At 34.1% G+C, this 20,685-nt stretch overlaps 2 protein-coding genes across 3 annotated transcripts in view; both read right to left on the bottom strand.

The window, feature by feature from the left end:
- The window catches only part of LOC113494149 (eyes absent homolog 2), a 44,931-nt gene extending 35,508 nt beyond the window's left edge, over positions 1-9,423 (bottom strand). The window contains exon 1 of one of the 2 annotated variants that reach the window (XM_026872340.1): positions 9,338-9,423. The gene's annotated coding sequence lies outside the window, so the exon portion shown is untranslated. Of the gene's footprint in view, positions 1-9,141; positions 9,224-9,337 lie in introns of those variants that run through there. The other variant, XM_026872339.1, reaches the window with a different exon arrangement.
- A 554-nt stretch (positions 9,424-9,977) lies between these two features.
- Positions 9,978-18,890, bottom strand: LOC113494152 (ethanolaminephosphotransferase 1-like). The gene is made up of 10 exons (XM_026872344.1): positions 18,848-18,890; positions 18,196-18,294; positions 17,107-17,175; positions 16,332-16,533; positions 14,249-14,405; positions 13,694-13,802; positions 13,017-13,174; positions 12,260-12,440; positions 10,291-10,467; positions 9,978-10,209 (listed from the first exon to the last, which is right to left on the bottom strand). The coding sequence occupies exons 2-10, from the start codon at positions 18,250-18,252 to the stop codon at positions 10,144-10,146; spliced, it is 1,176 nt and encodes a 391-aa protein (XP_026728145.1). The 5' UTR covers positions 18,253-18,294; positions 18,848-18,890; the 3' UTR covers positions 9,978-10,143.
- Positions 18,891-20,685: the final 1,795 nt, after the last annotated feature.

The following is a 20,685-nucleotide window of genomic DNA, read 5'->3' as shown; positions in this document are numbered from 1 at the left end:
TTGTTTTTATTAACTTTCAATAACATGTCTGACTTTGGGTGTTGTTTATTTTTAAGAATAACAAGTGAGCCTATGTCTTGCGTTTGACGGTACTAATTGATTTTAATTTATCACGCAACGTAGGTGAATGAATAATATATGATTTTTCCTTGGACGTCGTTTGATCGCCTTTATAAATAGAAATCGTTTTGGTACCTGTAATTTATCCAAATAACGTATTGTGTATATCAAACCCACGGCCACGTTAGCGAACGATATCTGAATTTATGCCCGAACAAGATTAGATCAATCACATTCTCGACTATCTGAATCTAGACAGCGTGATTTCCTGCCACCCACGTAAATCAAATTGATTGTATTAAATCACGTTACATTCAAAATGTTCCTGAATAAACCGACAACATTAGCTAAACTAAATAAAACTGTCACCAATAAAACGGTTGAACAAAAATACTAGCTAATTTAACGCTAATATGTTTCTTATCCGAACTTGCTTATAAAATAGATCAAGATAAAAAAGGTATGTGTATAAGGAGTTTTTACTCTATGAATCAGATGTGACGATAACTGGCCATGTTGAAAGGGACTCTGATGGTTATCGTTCGAGGCGACCTCTTACACATTTTTGGGAGCCTAGTACATTGTATGAATGTATAATTTGTGTAGTTGGGTGTATGGGGACAAATGGATGGAAAAAATGAAACATGGCGATTTGAGGGGCTCATAAATTTGGTTGGTGAACTGCTAAGAATAATTTTATTTTGTGTAAAATGTTTAACTGACTTTAAATGTACTTTAGATATGGTAGGTGCCATGAACGCGAAGTTCACTAAACTAATTTCTACATCTATAGTTTATAGCCTGAAATGCCATTATTTACCATGATTTCAATTATTTGCAATAATTCCTTTACGAAAAGCATCTCGTACCTGCTTTACTGCTGGTATTTTAAATTTCTAACTCATCAACTAACTGAATTAAATCATTTGATCACGAAACTATTTTCTATCAAGATGAGGATCTTAAATTTAGAAATTTAATTTCAGACCATCTAAAGAAATATTTAAACAAAAGTTTCTTGCGACCCTGTTTTACATGTTTTACGAATGTCAAATTATTTAGATTAAGTTTTTAACTTTAGATGACATTTTTGTACAAATTTTATGAAACTAAAAAAACTAAATTAATCACAGTTTAGTTTAATTAAAAATCCCCTTACTATGACTAATTTAAAAACGAGTAATGATGACTACACAAATAACCGAGTGTTGTTAAAATGCCGGTCAACACAACATCCGTTTTAACTGGTAATCATTCATAGTTCAACTGTTATAAGTTAACCGACAGTTTATGTTAACTCGACACTTTTGTACGTCCTATGTCGTTATTGTATTTGGTTATTTGAATTCCAAATATTGTATTGAATGTTGTCAGAGTTTGGTTAAAAGAGTAAGAAATATTTTAAGTGGAACGAAACCCGCTTTTGTGTTGACTAGATTATTTTCTTTATTGAAGCGAATGTGATTTTATCTATTATAAATCTATATCTATACTAATATATAAAGCTGAAGAGCTTGTTTGTTTGTTTGAACCCGCTAATCTCAGGAACTACTGGTCCAAATTGAAAGATTATTTTTGTGTTGAATAGACCATTCATCGAGGAAGGCTTTAGGCTATAAACCATCACGCTGCGACTAATAGGAGCGAAGATACAATGGAAAATGTGAAAAAAAACAGGGCAGGTATAAATCATAAGTTATATCTTCTACCCACGGGGACGAAGTCGCGGGCAACAGCCAGTAGTTATATAATTCTACTACGATTGTATGTCACTGAAATCCTCCTAAACGGCTGGACCCATTTGACTCTGGCATGACAAAGTGCACAACATTTAAGAGTAAGAAGTATACTACACAGTTTTATACGTATTGAAACACATCCATCAAATGTCACATAAATTAATTTCATCCTTATTGGATTCGTGCATATATGGAACACTATAAACTCATCCAATAAAGAAGTAACATAAAACAAAAAGGAACTCAAATTGAAATACGAAAATAAATATCTATTTTTGATGTCTGCTTAAAATAGGCAAAACATATAAACCTCTTTCCTTACACTTTTTATATTTCCAAAACAGCAACACAATATATTTCATAAAGTTTCGCTACAAAAATGGTTGCCCCAGAAATTAAATCTAGAGCCAAACACATCAGGCGCCAAGATCATCAGATACACTAAATAAATGAGGCGTTTTCAACCTTACTAATTGCCTCACATGCCTTAAAAGGCGATGTATAAAGAAAACTCTAAAGATCACCCATAAACAATACCATATCACACCATCAGAATATTCAAAGACAAATCACATCTAACCTCAACATAAACCAGTGAACACAACATATTAATTAAAATAACACCCCAGAAAGTTCAGTAACCATATCTTTAAAAAATAAAAGAGCCTGCCCATCAGAAAGAATGACCGTAAGGTCCAGAAACAATCGCCACATGTGGCCAGAAGATTAACCAAAAGAAAAATAAAATTATTATCTCCTGTCCCGTTCTTGCTTGGGTTGTTTTTGTGTTTTTGTCTCGTTCTCTCAACGAAATCATTCTTGGAAGTGCCAGGGTCGTACGCGCATACAATGCGGGTGTTGTGAGCACGAATTCCGAATTTAAAAAAAGTTTGGAGCCGCGCTGTTTGCTAAATCGCTTTTCGGTTAAACCTCTAATGTTTGGATAGCGAGCGAAGTCTTTTTGTTAAACTCTGATGATTCTATTAGGATGGGTGTTGTTAGAATTGTTAGGTTATGTGTGATAGCATTTTAAAGGTTGGATTTAGATGGAAAGGTCAACTGACAAATGCAGATAGTCGAAGTTAGGAACAAAAATGATTTATCGTTTAATAGATATTGAGGTGAGTGCAGATTTTTTCTTTGATTACGACTCCCGCAGTAAGGAATTTAGTCCTTGTGACGAGGGGGGGGATTTACAAACATACAAATCACATGCACAAAGACACCCAGACTCAGAACAGCTAGATGGTAAATAACAAGGGCTTTTAGAAGCAGTATGGTAACTGATGGATATGAATTTCAAACCAAAGAAAAATAAAGGAGACCTGTGATATAATGATCAGTCTTACCATAGCACCACTAACACAAATAAGAAAAAGCAGCCACACTCATAAATACTGTACGTCTGCAACAAACTTATTCAAGATCGACCACCAATGTAAATTACGAAACCGACTCAAATTAACCACCACCTATTCCTAAAGCCGCAAATTCGTTTCTCTAATATCAATCTCTCAAATATAAGTGATTTCATCATCATAAATGCTTATAGAACCACCAGCTAAGTCCTGGAGCATAACACCTCGCCTCTGATACACCTAAGTTACCATTTCAGTGGAGTAAAAGAGACAGCGTATACACTTCGTAGAGCAGCATCTCCCTTCCCCACCAGGCTATAGTCTTACTTTACATGGTGATGGTGGGTCCTCTTAAGCCAGGAGTAACTCTACACCAATGGATGTGCTCGCCAAAATGACGTCCTCAACGATATTTAACCTTTTATTAATGAAGTGTGCACTGTCCTCTTTTTACGGCACGGGACAATAGTGTTGGGAGGTACTGAGTTGCAGAAAGTATCGATAGAAGTTGTCAAGTTGTATCTGTGTGTGGTTGTCGATAAAATGTGTCGATATTTTAGAAGAAAGTAAGTGAGAGGAATTAGTTTTAGTATAATATTACTAGTATTAGTAGCTTGCATATTACATGAAGAGACATTTCGAATGTAGGAATTATATAATTATATTTGTTTGTTGCAATAAAATTCTGTTTTTGATAAAAGATATCAAACATGTATTTATAATATGCTTCTTTTACATGTTAGTTAGTTTGATGTCAACCGGTAGTCGTTAAGAAATGAATACGTAATTTAACTATAGGCGTAACTAATAACGGAGTGTATTATTTTTTTAGTAAAATATCAAACATGAAGATTTGATTTATTTTGTGGCTATTAAAATTCTATTTGTTGACTTGACGATGAGTTTCCATAAAATTAACATAAATAAAAAATGTATTTTTATCTTTTTTATAACTCTAAAGATACGCGGAAATATGAGTGTTATATGTTTTATTACATGGTTTTAATAATTTTATGTCACAAATCATAAGCTACCTACATCATAGATACAACTCAGGATTTAAACAGTTTTGTGTAGTTATACTTATAACAAATAAACATGCAACATAAGACTATTATGAATGAAGAAAAGTAAGTATCAAAAACTATTAAATAGATTTATTCTTGGAGCAATATTCACTACCTCTCAGCTAATTTATCGACATCACATATCGACACCTCCCATCCCTAATCCACGCTTGACTAAGCTAAGTAATCCCGACTTGGGCCAGCCAAAGCTGCAGGATTCGCAGAACCTCCGCCACCGGCACGCATCGGCGGCCACTTAGCAACCCTTTGTTTATAACTAATACTCAATATATAAAAAACTTATTAAAAGGTATCATACCACACACTTCGAGACTTTCCTAAAATTTGTTATTTGATTTTTTTTACAAATATCTATCTGGCTTAAGGCTAAGCTGTCCGAGGATGGGTGACCATCTATAACAAGTTCCTCCATCTTTCGGAAGTCACGACAAATTTTGCGTGTGTTATTGGCTGTTATTCATACATCTTTGACAGTCGTTATTTATAGTCAGAAGCTAGAAAGTCTGAAAAGCAGACTAAGGGGTATTGTGTTGCCCAGGTATCTGGGTTGAGGAAGTGAGATAGGCACCTAGCTGCAGCCCGTTAGACTGGAAGCCGACCTCAACATAGTTGGGAAAAGGCTAAGATTTTTTATTCATTAGATTAATTTCATCTCGTTCACGAGTTCATCCACGACTGTTTACATTTATATTATCTCATATCATCATCATCAGCCATCATAGGCCTTCCCTGGTTCGTTTACTCTTATTTTTATGCACATATATGTACATGTCGAAATCGTCTTTATCTTTAATCGCGTTACAAATACTAGTACGTAGTATAAGTAATAAGATACAGCTCAATATACCGAATAGATGGCGGTTGTGGAGGATTAGAAGAATATATCTATTTTCTGCATATAATTTTAAGAGAAACGCCGAATTTCTCTCAATCAGACTTCAGACAGAATTCTGGTAGATATAAGCCAGATATAGACATTTTAGATGAAATAGATGATTGTAGAATAACTGCCAGTCATCTGAGACCTAATGCCATTTCTTAATGTTACCTTATTGGAGAGAAAATATTAATCGTCATTTGGAAGAAGTCAGGATTAAAACATAACTCATTATCACGTTATGTTTTCTGAGGAAATAAATCAGCAAAAAATACATCATGAAGTATAGTTGTAAGTAATAACCAAATGATTTATACTTATAATACCAATTCACACCAGTCTTACCACTTTCTACAAATTTCCCAATGACAAAGGTAAACTGCACGGCTGTATGTTTATCAATCGGCTTTGCTTTAGTTTTTATTCGAACTACGGGCAGTTTTCCAAAATACATGCCTTTGTATTTGATAAACAGTTAACGATTTTAAGAGTTAATATTAACTAGGTTTGGTGTTCACATGAGTTGTTACGGTTGAGGAGTTTGTTTCAATATTTGTTGATTAGATTGTTAGTTTGTACTCGTAAACCTAGAAGTAGAACAGACTTTATACATATTTTACCGGATTATTTGGGAAGGGTTCGGAAGAATTCAGCCTAAACAAAGATAGAGATTTCTCAAATTAGAGATAAATTTACATCAGATTCAGCTGAGTAAAATGTCATCTGAAGTTACGAGTAGCTACATAACATCTGAGAAGCAATATCATCAATTCAGTGCTATCAATAATTGCAATTTCAACTGATCGAAGAATGAACTACTCTGTGCCAATCATAGTGTCGTTAACGTTGACAATTTCTGGGCTGAAAAACTCTACCTACCTATCTTTATAAATTATCCAGTCAAAAAGAAGCAGTGTTTCCAATTTCGTTTACTTCAATAATTAATTCCAAACATACATAGTTAGTATTACAAATACGTGTATTTGTTTATGTAGCAACCCTAAATATTAATCAAAACATGAAAGGAAATGAGTAATAAAGTAATTTTTTACTGATTGTCTTACGTTATAACGATATTATACATTTTGTTAGCTAGTTCTTGAACTCTATTTTGTCCGTTCGCTTCCTTTGGATTGATCTCTACATAGTAAGGTATATGATTGTGAAATGGTGAGGATAGAAGGAAAACAGAAGAAGTGGAGAGACAGCAGAGAGGGACGAGGACAACATCATTAAAGCATTTGGGACGTGATACAATAGTTCATAAGATGTTTTTAATCTCGATGAAGGTGCTTAGTGACTTATCTGTCGCCAAAATATTATTTATAGTAACGTTTAAAGCTATACGTTGTTTCAAATTGATCAGAAAAGAAAAATGGTTATAAAGTCGTATTTTTGCTTACTGAAATTTATGGAAAGATTTGTAAAAACTTCATAATTGTTTACTTACGCATTTGTAGTTTTACGTATTTATCGGGATCACCATATTTTCGGACTTAACCAAATCCTTAATCATTAACTGTCTCGGGGTCACGAGTGGAACCAACTCGACAATTTAATTCGCGGAACCCGCCGCCTAATATAAAATCTATTTAATATTGAACCTGTATTAGAAAAGTCTGTATTCTTGTAAGAGTCAATTAGAGCCACAAGATTCAACTTTCAAGTAAGAAATAATAAACGGCTATTAAAATAAAACTGTTTTAAACCGTTCAAAGAATACATACAAAAATTTAGAAACGTTTTCCGAGCACCTATATGAAACAATAAAATAACACAGCAATTTGTTTTTACGATCTTACGACGTATAATATTTTGTTTAAAAAAAATCCCTTCGGGTTGCACTTTATGTGAAGTTGATACTGTTGAGAATAAAAATATCTTTTATTTAATAGCTGTGGTGTTTGCCTGTGTAAGGACTTAATAAAAGGGGAAACAATTATTGTTAAATATTAGTTTTAATTTCGCCATTTTTTATTCTTTTATTTTTATTTGTTTTGATATTTTTCGGTACCTAGCTATTGTTCTTTCGTTAACGAATTTCGTATTGGGCTTAGAGCAACTTATAAGCTTCAGTCGAGTTTTAATCTTATTATAATCAAAATTTTATTAAAGTACATTATTCATTTAAGTTCTTAATACGTATCAGATTAATTCAAGCTAAAAAACTTCTCTTGCCGTATTTTTTTTTAATATTTCTGAATCTTAATCGAATGTCACTGAAAATTCAGAAAACATGCATACCGGATTCATTCAGTTTTGGCATCATAAGTTGCTAATTCCAAATATCGATATTTAATAAGTTCTATGTTGGTTTTAAGCTAAGTAATATAGTGAACCGATAATAAAGCTATGTTTAGTATATCTAACTAGAAAAGTTGGTAATATGTAGTGGTAAATTTTATAATCACATTAATATTATAAACTAGCTGTTGCCCGCGACTTCGTCCACGTGGTTAGAAGATATAAGTTATGATTTATTTCTTCCCTGTTTTTTCCACATTTTAAATTTTATTTTCGCTCCTATTAGTCGCAGCGTGATGTTTTATAGCCTAAAACCTTCCTCGATGAAGGGCCTATTCAGCACAAAAAGCATTTTTCAAATTGAACCAGTAGTCCCTGAGATTCAACAAACATCAGCGCGTTCAAACAAACAAACTCTTCATCTTTATATATTAGTATAGATATAGATGAGAAAGTTTTGTGTGCACGTTTGTTATCTCTTCACGCTTTCAATGAAATTTGTATGGAGGAAGGTAACACATTGATTTAACATATAGGCTACTTTTATCCGACTTTGAAAAAAGAGAGTAATGTTTCTGCAGCTGTAATAGCCGCGGGCAATAGCTAGTTATGCAAAAGATAATGTAACTAAGATAGCTAGACGATGTTAAAAGATGCCAGGAATTGATTGGATGCTAATAGCAAGAATCCGACAACAAAAAAAAGGGTAATATTAATGTAAACAGTTTAATAAATAAATAATAAGAAGAATAGAATACACAAAGTGAGGCCTACGCCCAACTGTGGGCTATTTAAGGCGAGGTAACTTACAAGTTTTAAGTAAGATAGTTCCGACGCATATTGACCGTGTAATCTAGTTCCTTCTTTTGTTTTATGACCAATTAATATGACGCGGAATAATTTTTTTGATAATGTAAATAAGTTTATCTTAAATTTGAAAGGTATCAAATTGTAACTGATTATTGTTCGATTGTTGTGTTTTTTCCAATTAGACAATTTCACCGTGGTCGTGAAATCACAAAGGTCTTGTTAAGACGGTTACATTTTTAATATACTTTACCGTTTCATACATAATCTAATAAAATGGTAATGTAGGTATTCAATTTAATTTATCTGCATTTGTAAGAAGTGTTCTGTAATCTCAAAATTAACTAAAAACAGAAACTAGCTCTTATAATAATAATTTATCTCATAATTGTTATATTCTTAATTTACTGTATTTTACCCTTTTTTAAGGTTAAGTTTTTGCGTCGGCTGCTTGTTCTTACATATATTATTAATCGGTTTAGTTAAGTCTGATATATAAAAACAAACATATTAAATTAAATGAAAATACTTTTCAAGAGTTTTAAATCTTATGTCATCCATCACTCCTTGAATGACTAACAATATTTTTTATACGCCTATGTCTGTGATAAATCCTCGAAGTTTTATTTTCTCTTAAAGACTTCTATCCTATAATATAATTGGAATAAACTGCTATACTAGTGTACTCAAAAAATATGCACAGAATTTTCCATCATATACATATTTTAAACTAATTAAATCCATCGGTCTTTGAGATTATAACCACAACCTAAAAAAAATGCGTTTAGTCCGTTCAAAAACACACGCCTATAATGCTATCTTTATTTATTTAACAAAGAAACATCACATTTCTTCTATCGCAAACCTAACTTCTCTTTACATTACTAAATAACATGTCCAGAACGTAATTCATGTTACTACGCATTAAAAAACTAAGACTTTAATAAAAATGACCGGAAAATATTTACCTCATCATTTTGTAACATTTCTCCTTCGTAAAATCATTTGTTTTTCTTTATTTTTCCTTATCTATCTTGTCTCAGTCAAAAATCATCCAGCATGCGTAATTGTTTTATTTTTATTAAAAAAAAAACATGCCAATTTGCCACACCACCACAATATTTTATTATCTGTTAATTTCTTTGAACCAAACACAGCACTTACCTAATATATATTTATATATCTTCGTTCATGTCACAGTTATATTTTTATGTATTTTTATATATTCACTCACTTCACTCAAAGTTCACAAGTCACAAGTTTTTTTTTTGTATTCGTAATACAATACAGTCGCGTTGTTAGTGCGCTTTTGTGAGTCCAAGAATCTGGTTTCTTAAAACCCGCTCCGTATATTTCGTATAGACAATAATAGTCGCGGGGAGTATTAAAAAAAATCGGATCTGTAAACAATTGGAGATCTAACAAAGCAGCGCTTCGCGGCTATCCGAAGCTATACTGAAATTCTAAACCCTGACTTCGGTGTCCATGTCGCGCACCCCCCATTACTAAATTTCGTATCGAATGAAAAACATCGCAATACAACGATCAATGCAACCGAAAATCAACTCTACAAAATTTGTGTAGAGTCGAAAATGCTGCAGCGTGTTGATCGCTCTCCGACATTCGTTAAGTAACCCAGCGCGCTACAAGGCTATGAGAACGTATAATTTAAAGACGGAGCTGCGCAAACGATCGAGCGTGTATAGTCGTCTCTTTCCCTCGTATGGCGGAGGTTGCGCAGCTTTTCGCACAGCGATGTCGGATTGCTCATTTTTTTCGCTATTCAGTATTGAATTACGTATTATTTTGTGAATTAGATTGTGTCGCGGTGTCATATTTAGCTCAGTACCTGGTGCTCTTTTAGCAGGATGGATTGGGAGGCAGGTTGGTATAATCTTTCTTATCTTTTGATCGCATTTTTTTTAATAAAGTATAAAATTTATTGCAAGTACAGTTGGGTTCTTGAGCAATTACTTTCTTTTTTCTTTGGGTACGATGAAGCATCTGATTTTGAGGTGATTGCAGATTTGGCGGACCTACAAAAAAATGAGAGACCTTAAAAACGAACTAAAAAAAAACATATTTCTGTATTTCCACAGCAAAAATTGATAGCTTACCACACAAACTCCATAATGTACATGGGAGAGCACGAAGAGGGCCACGAGTAAGTGTAGTATAGTGGCCTCTAGCTGCGGCAAGTAGAGTGACGTCAGAAAGCCTGAGAGAAGGGGCCAGGTCATCCAGGACAACACCTCACACTTCATATGGCTCATCTCAGCGATTATGAGGCGGCTCTGGAAACGAAAACTTGTTAAGTACGAATCGAACTCGAAACTCTCTGTAAAAAATGCTAAAGAAAAACAAATTTAGTGAATAAAAATGTTGCTTATTAAATGTATGTATGTACATTTTTGCTATGTGGTATTTGTTATCAGAGAGGCAACTGAAATACATCATATGTAAAATCTAGCTATCAAGAGTTTACGAGATGCAGGCTAATGATAACTGTTCGTAGAGACGAATAGACACCGGACGCCCATCTTAGGGTTTCGGTTTTACCCTAGGTACCCAAAAACTTTATGGATCAAATTGAAGTGTAGAGCTACGAGCGACCTCGAAGCAGTTGCAATGAGAGTACGTCAGGTGATAAAGCTATTTCTGACCGAAAATCTGGCTCTACATTTTACAAGAAACTAAAAGTAGTGACCAAAGAACAAAAATCCTTGAGAATTGATCTTTAATTGATGTTTTAGAGACATTTTCCTCTACTTCTTGCAATCTGTACTCTATATACTAATATATGTATAAAGCTGAAGAGTTTGTTTGTTTGATTTTTTGTTTGAACGAGCTAATCTCAGGAAGTACAGGTTCGATTTGAAAAAATCTTTTTGTGTTGAATAGACCATTTATCAAGGAAGGCCATGGGCTATATAACATCACGCTGCAACTAACAGGAGCGAAGATACAATGGAAAATGTGGAAAAGACGGGGAAAATTCTAACCACGTGGACAAAGTCGCGGGCAATAGTCTTGATAGTTGAATCTATCTTGGACCTGTAAAATGATATTCGAATAGCTGCCTCTATGTTTTTAGACATTTTCATGCTTTTAGAATGTCTCATCCGAGAATAAACTCATCTATCTTGCTATACCTCGCTTAACTGAAGGTATTAAATAAGGTCTCAAAAGTGCGTGAAAGCTATCACTATAAAACACTATAATTTCATTCCGTATAATTATTATTTCTTACAATTTAAATCAGAACGTTATTCCATGTACGATTTTTAATTGTAAGGCAAGCCTTAAACTGGTTTAATAATTTATAACTACTACATAATCATTTCATATTAAGGAGGCCTAATGCACCATGGACCATCGTTACGTGTATTCAAAAAAAAGTTCTAAATTCATATAATTTCAACAAAAAAGTTTGTATCTGAGAATACTATCTATTGTTTTATTTTTGTAAGACAGCCAACAAATTTATTTTAACATTGACATTTATAGTAGTTTCCGATTACAGTAACTGACTCACTCATCTAAAAGAAAAGCTGACTGTTTCATAGTATGGATGCATTCCTTGGTGTCACGTTTTAAAATACAACTACACAAAAAAATACTGAAATAGGTCATTTAGATGCAAAGTATTTATTTTCCGACGGCTTGTAAAAATAATCGTTGCAAGTTATATGGCTGTGATTCTAGTTACTATAAAAATATGATACCGGTAATAAAAACCGGTCAAGTGCTAGTCGGACTTTCGCGGCTGAGGGTTCAGTACAAATGGACGGAAAACTAATTTGCAAACACTAGTCATAATATGTCATATTTATGAACGTACCACGCGTTAAATATTGCGTAAACTCGTTTTTTTTTATATTAGTGTCAACAAAAATGTACGATTTGTGAAAATTAAAATCAGATGGACGGACATACAACCAGACTACATAATAAGCATGTCTATATTTATCTAGATCAGATGTACGAACAAAAAGTCAGTTTAACCTATAGTAATAATATTCCATTTTTACCCTTAACGGAACCCCAACAGTAGGTACATACCTAGAAATAAATAATTATACTCACAGCAATATTACTGAAGAGTGCTCCATACATGAATATAAAAGCCCTCGGGTATAGCTCAATGACGTTGTTCTCCGATTTGAGTGCCCACATGACGACAAGGAGAGTCACCACGAGCAGCGACCACACCGGCTTGACTGCCTCCAGGAGACCGTACCTCTTGCCAGAACGGTTCTGATAGGACCTGGATGTATTGGTGAAAAATTAGTTTATTGTTTAAAGGCAGGATTGGAAGTGCGAAGAAGGGCGAATACGGATGAGGTTATGAGGAATAGGAAAATAAGGACCTAGGAGAAACTTGACTGCACGGATAGCCGAGTGGTTGAGGTCACCACGCCAAACCCACAGAGTGCGACGTGTCGGGGGTTCCATTTACGTGATCCATAAATGTTTGTCGTGTTGTCTGGGTGTATTTGAGTTGAATGCTTGTAAAATCCCTCTCAATACAACTACTTAATTCCTTAATGTGGGAGTTTTTTATGTTGAATGTAAAAGAAAATAAAGAAAGAACAAATTATAAAAGACGGTTTTCCAGCTCCAGAATACGGTGACATTTTACCCGTTTATCTAATGATCCATGTTGAATTGTCTTGATCTATGGCGGGCTAAAGATGCTACGTTAAATTGGGGTACTCCAAAAGAAAAACCTAGTTCACCAGAAGACTTTATCCTTCGATACCTGTAACCCGTCTTCTCTTCCTGTTTCAGCTTACTCATCCCTATATAAAATACTTTCTATAGCTTCATCATCATCACTTACAAGTAGACATTATAAACAGCCACAGGATAGCAGGTGATGACGCCCATGCCGTGGATCACGACCTCCAGCGCCTGCACGAAGGTCACGTCACCAAATACGTAGACCTTATAGTACTCCGGGCCGTATAGTCCAGCTAATAGGAAGAGGATGGAAGATATCTGAAAAGGAATTATTGTGAACCGTATTGCTTTGGACCCTAAGACGAGTTTTAAATGTTTTTCTTAAATTTAACAATAAACTAAAAATGTTTCCAGTCCCGACTATGCCAGTTCCTTCTCTGATTAAGAATTTTTGACATATACACATAAATTGTTCGGATAATATTTGCACGGATAACCGAGTGGTTGAGGTCCCCACTCAAATCCTAATGCGCGACGTGTCGCTGGTTTGATCCCCGTATAGGACAAGCTTTTTTTATGAGTGAATACACTTGTTCTGGGTCTGGAGCCGCGACACAAAGATCAAAATTCTTATTACACAGGAGTCATTTATAATCGCGGACAAATATACATACATACAAAGAGTTCAAACTGAGAACCACCTTCTTTTTGAAGTCGATTAAAAACAAAATAAATAGTATGTTTATGACGTTTTTCAACTAGCCCGGTTGATTAAAATATCACCTAAAATATGTTATTTTTTCTTACTTTACATTCTCTCATACATTACGTACTCACCCACATACTAAGATCGTAGCTCCACGGCAGGTACAGGGTGCCGGTGTTGTACTTCTCACAGTGACTGACGTAGAAGTTCATCACAATACTTAACACTATTAGAAAACCTCTAAAAATAAACACAGCGTTATGGTCTATCCGAAAAGGGGAATTCGTATAGGGTGCAAAAGGTATTCTTGTCATTTGAGATCAAAATTAAAAGTTAAATGTATTTGAGTTTCTCGTTAGGATGATTCATAGTTTATACTTAAAAGCTGCCACAGGTTTCTTTAGGTTCACTTTACCCACGCGTTTTTATCGGGATTTCCCGATTAGTTCGACTCGCGCGACAACGTGTCAGCTCATAATTTAGGACTAAAGTAGGATCGGAAACTATTCGGGCAACCCCGATAAATAAACTCGTCAGTAAACCGTTGCATCTCTTACGTATTTATAAAAGTCGTTAAAATGGCATACTTTTTTAGAACAAAAACTAGTAAAATAGCAAGTAACAGCCAGGATTCTTTGACTAAGGGGTCAAATAATCCTTGCCTTGTCGGATAATGTATATTTTACCTAAAACACGAAACAGAGAACACTGGATCTCTGCCGTAGATGGATATAATAGTGTAAGGTATGAGGAACACGATGTAGGAGTCCAGACCGTGGTCGAACAGCTCCCCAAGAGGACCTGACACGCCGATGCGACGAGCCTGCTTGCCGTCGATGCCATCTGGAAATCCGGCAAGCATTCATACTTGGTGCATCGTCATTTATTTTGGTCAAGACTTGTCAACCAAGCCAAGCAAGTCACTAGCCAACACTTCCTCCCGGCAGTAATGTTAAAGAACGTTTTGATTATTGTATTATAAGTGTTTGAAGATTAGTTTTTTATGGCAACATGTATAGTCTCAATTTGAATGAAACCTATGTAAGGAAAAGGACCATGAATACATTAATAACTTCTTAAAGATGAACTTTGCGCGTTGATTTGTATCACTATTCTGGCCTTACCGCAATGACTTGTTGTTTGTTTCTATCTTTTTATAGAGCAACCGCCGTTACTTTTACTTAAAGGAATGGAAAACTAATTATACGGTTACGCATAGAACTTCTGAACGAGGTAAGATCATCACGCTTGCTAATTTTGCGGCTTAATGATTCTAAATTCCAATTTGTAATAATGCATCGATCGGTCTTGGAATAATTAAGAAAATGTATGTTTAATGTGTAATTGTAATGTTTAGAAGTTTTTGATTTACAAGATTTTTAACATGCGTTGCATCCTTAAAAAACCGGTCGGATTTAATTATTAGTCGTCATTTTAATTCGCAACATATTTTCAAACTAATACCCACAACCGCGCAATTTTATTAAGCTATAAAAATAATACAACCCCACGGGAGGGAAAATGAGAGCCCTCTTTATTTCTCAAGGGCTTGCGAACGTACGAAAAAGGTTTTCAACCCGCCCTATTTAATAAACACGGTATATGAAACTATTCCTTAGAGCGGGAATCGTTTAAAATATATCTTACTGTTGTTTTGCCTTTTTATTTAAATTTCGTATGACAATCTCGACAACCTAAGTTTTTGAGATAATTAATCAGAACACTTCTTAAATTTATTCAATCCCTATTTCTTAAACAATAAGGTTGATAATCGCGTACCTACCTTACAATTTGCGAACTGTACTGAGGACACGTGTTACATTGTATTATGCTGTAAGGTCAAGGTTACGTGACTCAGAATATGTGTGAACAGCATAAATTAAATATGTTTATGTATGTTAATTGCACGAGAATTTTACACCTGTATATTTGAATTATTTTTTGCGAATTTCTAGTGTAGTGTGGTTGTAACAGTAACTTAACAGCACCCACTTCCTTACAGAAAAAATAATGGGCTACTTTTGAAAATTTGGAATTCGAAATACTCGATTAATCCCTATTAATATTATACGGCAAAAGTAATACTGTATTTTTTTGTAAAGTCTATATTTTAATCAATCTATCCGTCTACTAAGCTTAAACGGCTAAATCGCTTAGCAGATTTCAATAAAATCTGCTATTTAGTAAGTTTGGATTCCAAGATTGCACAGATGAGACTTGACTTGTTGGCGATAAACAAAACCCGAAAGGGCTGTCAGTTAAGCTTATAATTTTCATACTCCAAGTAACTAACACGCTGGACTTATTCAATAGAACCTAGAAATTTATAGCCCTGAAGGTCTACAATCATCCGTTAGAGCACGATTATGGCTATAGTGGAAGAAAATCGCAATACTGATATTCGAAGCCGTCTAGACCGTGATCATCATCACACCTGCAAAGCTGAAAGTTTTACTTTAACCATTGAAGAAGATTGTCTGAACAAAGAGAGATGGAAGGGAGACGAAGAGGCCAATTTCTTTTTTTTGGTATTGTGAGAAAGGAAACTAAGAGGACTTACTTTAGCATCCTTTTTTGGATATGCAAAGGAATTCTCTCTCATAAAAACCCGCTCGCTCTAGGGAGAAAGTAGGTGCTGTCAGTCTCTTACTGACTAAACCTTAAACGAACCCTCAATATCTCCCGCCCTATGAGAGGTAAGCGTTGCAATTCATCACATTTTGTAATGGGCCAACAAAACACATATATACACTAAAAAATCTTACCAACCTAAGTTATAAGCCAGAAACACCAGCACACTGCATGCAAAGAATACCCAGTTGGGTATCTCAGAGGCGTAGGGCTTTGCCCCCGGCCTGCCGCCGACAGCGTACAGCTCGTAGTCATACACTGTTAGAAGGACCATTGATACCACCATGCATAGGAAACCGGCAAATGTTATCACATTCGGGGCTACCCATTTTGGTATTATCTGGAAAGAATATGACATAATTATACTAATATATATATACTACAGTTTAAAGCGGGTCTCTCTTTAAATTTTATAAAAAAAAAGCTAAAAACATTGTTTTGAGAACAAAAACGTAAACCGGATTTCAAATAAAAACTACTGAAACTTTATGATTTTTTGGGACCAAATGATACCTATTTTACATTCTATCTAAATGAGGTAGCAAGGATAAAAAAAAAAACTTGAAAACCTCTTCTTTTTGAAAACGTTTGATGAAAATTTTTATTCTGTAAGTAGGATGTATTACACGTAATTATTTTGAGCAAGCTAACGATACAGTCGACTCACAGAATTCGAGAAACAATCGCGAATTTTCGTGGGTAAAAAAAACTTATTGTACTGTAAGATTTCACTCGTACTATTCCTCAAAGAGGCATCTATAGAAGGCCTCTTATAACCTCATAATTACACTATATTTTAGTTGTGAAAGCGACACGCAAACTATGGACAGCATTTTGTCTCACAGACACCAATTCTACTTTCATAGGTTGTAGGAAAAGCATTAACTTAGAATATTCATATTATTATAAATACCTTGACAATGGTGTTCCAAGTTGGGTGCATCACATACTGACTGAGTGGGCTCGTGTCTATAGCACTATACTGAAACAAATGATATATTATGGATATTTCTCCTACGCTTAAAGATTTATAGAACATTATTTTATGCCAAAATTAAAACAGCTCCTTTTAAGAACGATTTTAAACAAAATCTCGACCTTGGTTGTATTGTTGTCTTTGTTACATTTAAATAAAATATGGAGATAGGTGCATTAACGAACTATCTATCGTTCCAGTAACACAGAGCCGAAATCATCTTTCAGCTAAGAAACAAGGGTGGGTTATGTGGTTTAGATAATGTTTCTACTAGGGATTCATAACAAAAGGAATCAATGGGATTTATCAAGTAAGTCAGTCACTAATAATACATGTACAACTAGCGCCCGCGGCTTCGCCCGCGCCTATGTCGTCGGTTATATTGCGTTTCCAAGAGAACTCTTCAAAAATCCGGAATAAAAACTATCCTATGTTATTTCTCAAGGTCATTTGTATCTCTGTACCATTTTTCATTAAAATCAGTTCAGTGGTTTAGACGTGAAAGCGTAACAGACAGAAAGAGTTACTTTCGCATTTATAATATTAGTAGGGATAGTATACGTGGTTCATTTACAAACGAAACAAATAATTTCGTCAATTTAAAACAAAATACTTATTCAACTACTAGTAAATCAAGTTTACTGACAATAAAAGTGGACGTTAGTCTCTCTACTATACGGAAAATACAGTCAATCAAGGTCGTCATAATAGCAAGGTGACGTTTTAAAATATCTCCACATTCCCCCAAAAAATGACAGAAGCAAAATGACATTTACAACGTAAGCGGCAAGCATCGTAAACAAATAGGACTAGCTGTTGCCCGCGGACCCGCTTAATGCGAAAATACACGAGAAAATAAATACGAGCCAAAAGTATACTATTACAAGTGTCAATCCTGGTTATAAACTATCAGTCTACCAAGTTTCGTCTAAATCCGTTCAGTGGTTTTTGCGTAAAAGATGAACATCTAAGGAGCATCCTTAACAAACTTTCGCGTTTATAAAATTAGCAGGATAAACAACTTACCTTATATTTATTAAATCCTTTTAAATGGTCCTTCGATAAATACTTATAGTCAAACATTTTGAACACAACACAGCTCACTAGACGTTCCTATGTAAGTGACTATAGCAAACAAAAAATACTATTCACACATACTGAAAACATGCATATATTAGACAATTGTTGAGAATATAACAATGTGACCTTGTTAGATATTGCATGAGGAACTAGTTAAAAAATACAATGGTAATTAATATTAAAAATAAAGAGGTTTCTGTTTAAATTCTTTGTGTTATATATTTTTTTGTATGAATCGGAAGAGATTGTTATCGGCCTCTTTACTAAATGTTATTTTTGATCTTTCAAATTATAATATATATATTTATATTTAATCAAATCCTAGTTATTGCTTCAAATACCCCAGTGTTAATACGAAAGTTTATATGTGACACGTTCCTCATAAAATAAAAAATAATAAAACTTTAAGTACAATTGCTTTTTCTCTCTCTATAACGTATTTAATATGATAAAGAGGAAACACAGTTAAATAATTATGAATATGATCACATTAAGTTACGATGTTAAGGAATTCACAACTTTTTTCACACGGCACAGAAACTAGGTATATAATATTATACACTTAATTTCACACACTGTTTCACTAATAAACTATTACCGTAAAAATTACGAATAAGCCAGCCGGCTTCTGCTATAACACTGATAACTTATCAATACAGTAACTGTGGTACAAAAATATATTCGCTTTATCTAATAAGTAATGTCTGACAATGAATAGTTAAATAAACACATGTGACACATTTTAAGCTTGTGTTTTATTCTTTTAAGTTTTTTTTTTAATTTTGTATTTGCAACCAGCATTAGACTGTTTTTATTCTGCCAATTAATGATATTGTTCCAAAGAAATGTAACCTTCTTTGTAACCATAGCGTAGAATTCAATTGTTGTCAAATTGTTTAAATGAAAAGTATAGAACATAGAATAAGTACGAAAGTAAAAGATTTAACTATAATTTTGAATAAATTATTTTTGAATAGACTGCTTGCTGACTTCGTCTTTTCATCTGACTTCTTGCAAATTCGTGTTTATTTTTTCATGTTTTATTTTGTATCTTCAGAACTTTAGCCTGGATTAACAGATTTTGATGTTTTTTTTTACGTGAAAAAATATTGGACCCATAAAATGACATCGAGTTTGGCTCAGTGGTTATTATTTGGGGTCGGTTGTACGTTTTTGTTCTTAAAATAAAACCTTCTTAATATTCTATGCGATAAGGTATGAGGTAAGGCTTCATCTAACCGTCCTGTCTGTAAAATAATATTCGTTGTCTTATCTTTGTTTAGTTTATCTTATGTCACCTTATGCTAGATTACCGATTACAAATTAGTCACTATTAGATTGTAAATACCTTTTAAAATATGGGTCATTAAAATAATCTAATATCCAAGAACGATTACATTGTTGTAAAATATACATAGATTGTTTGTAGAGAGTACCAGGCGCACATATCTTCAAGGATATATTAATATGGAAAATTTCATGCGTTTTCAGTAAATGATTTAGTTTATGTTATATAAAAAAAAAATGTATCACAAGGTTATAAGTTACCTTATTAATTCGATAGAGCTTGGCCGATTTTTGTGTATTAATTAGGTGTGAGAATTGTATAGCAATTACATTAATAGATTTATATGAAGGAAATACTGATCACAAAGACAAATGCTTGAGATTCTGGCTGCACCCTGTGGTATCTACTCTGCTTCTATCCAAGCTACTACATATCTTTCTTCTAAATCATAGTGAATCATAGAAATGACCAAGAAGATAATGTAAGCCGTAATTGTAACACTTTACCTTTGCAACTGTCATGGTGACTTGCTTTTTGATCTTAAAACAACAAGAATCTAAAGAAAACCACAGCTTTATGTCAATAATAATAGCGCTGTCCGCTAAAAATCGAAAGAGTAACTCATGGAGTTTCTTGCTGGTTCTTCTCCATAAGAGTGACACTTTGGAACCGCGCAACTAGAGCCATCACTTTAACGTTTTGAAAGAGCCTGAAAACGGCCTACTTAAAATAAAAACTTTTGATTTTTAATACAATCGACTTTCAATATTTGTATTGGTAAAATGCTAAAGAGAATAGGCATCATTTCAAATTTAATCCAATTGCCATTCATTCATCCGCCATTGTAAGATAGCAGAATCGGCGCCCAGGTGTATTTGATAGAAACACTGTCATAAAACATGTGCTACATCAAATAATATCATGAACTAATAACACTCGAAGAGCTGGCGGTATCACCTCGGCTATTGCGTCTGTACTGCACGTAATTACATACATCACTCTAATAATATAAATGCGAAAGTATGTGTGTATGTTTGTTACTTTTTCTCGAAAACGACAGGACCGATTTTCATGAAATTCGGTATGGAGGTAGCTGACAGCTTGGATTGACATGTAGGATACATTTGAATGTCTGTTGGACTGGTGGT

This window comes from Trichoplusia ni, chromosome 5 (genome assembly GCF_003590095.1).
Source record: "Trichoplusia ni isolate ovarian cell line Hi5 chromosome 5, tn1, whole genome shotgun sequence".
Lineage (NCBI taxonomy): Eukaryota > Metazoa > Arthropoda > Insecta > Lepidoptera > Noctuidae > Trichoplusia > Trichoplusia ni.
The sequence above is the reverse complement of the archived record's forward strand: the minus strand, read 5'-3'. Positions and strand labels throughout refer to the sequence as shown.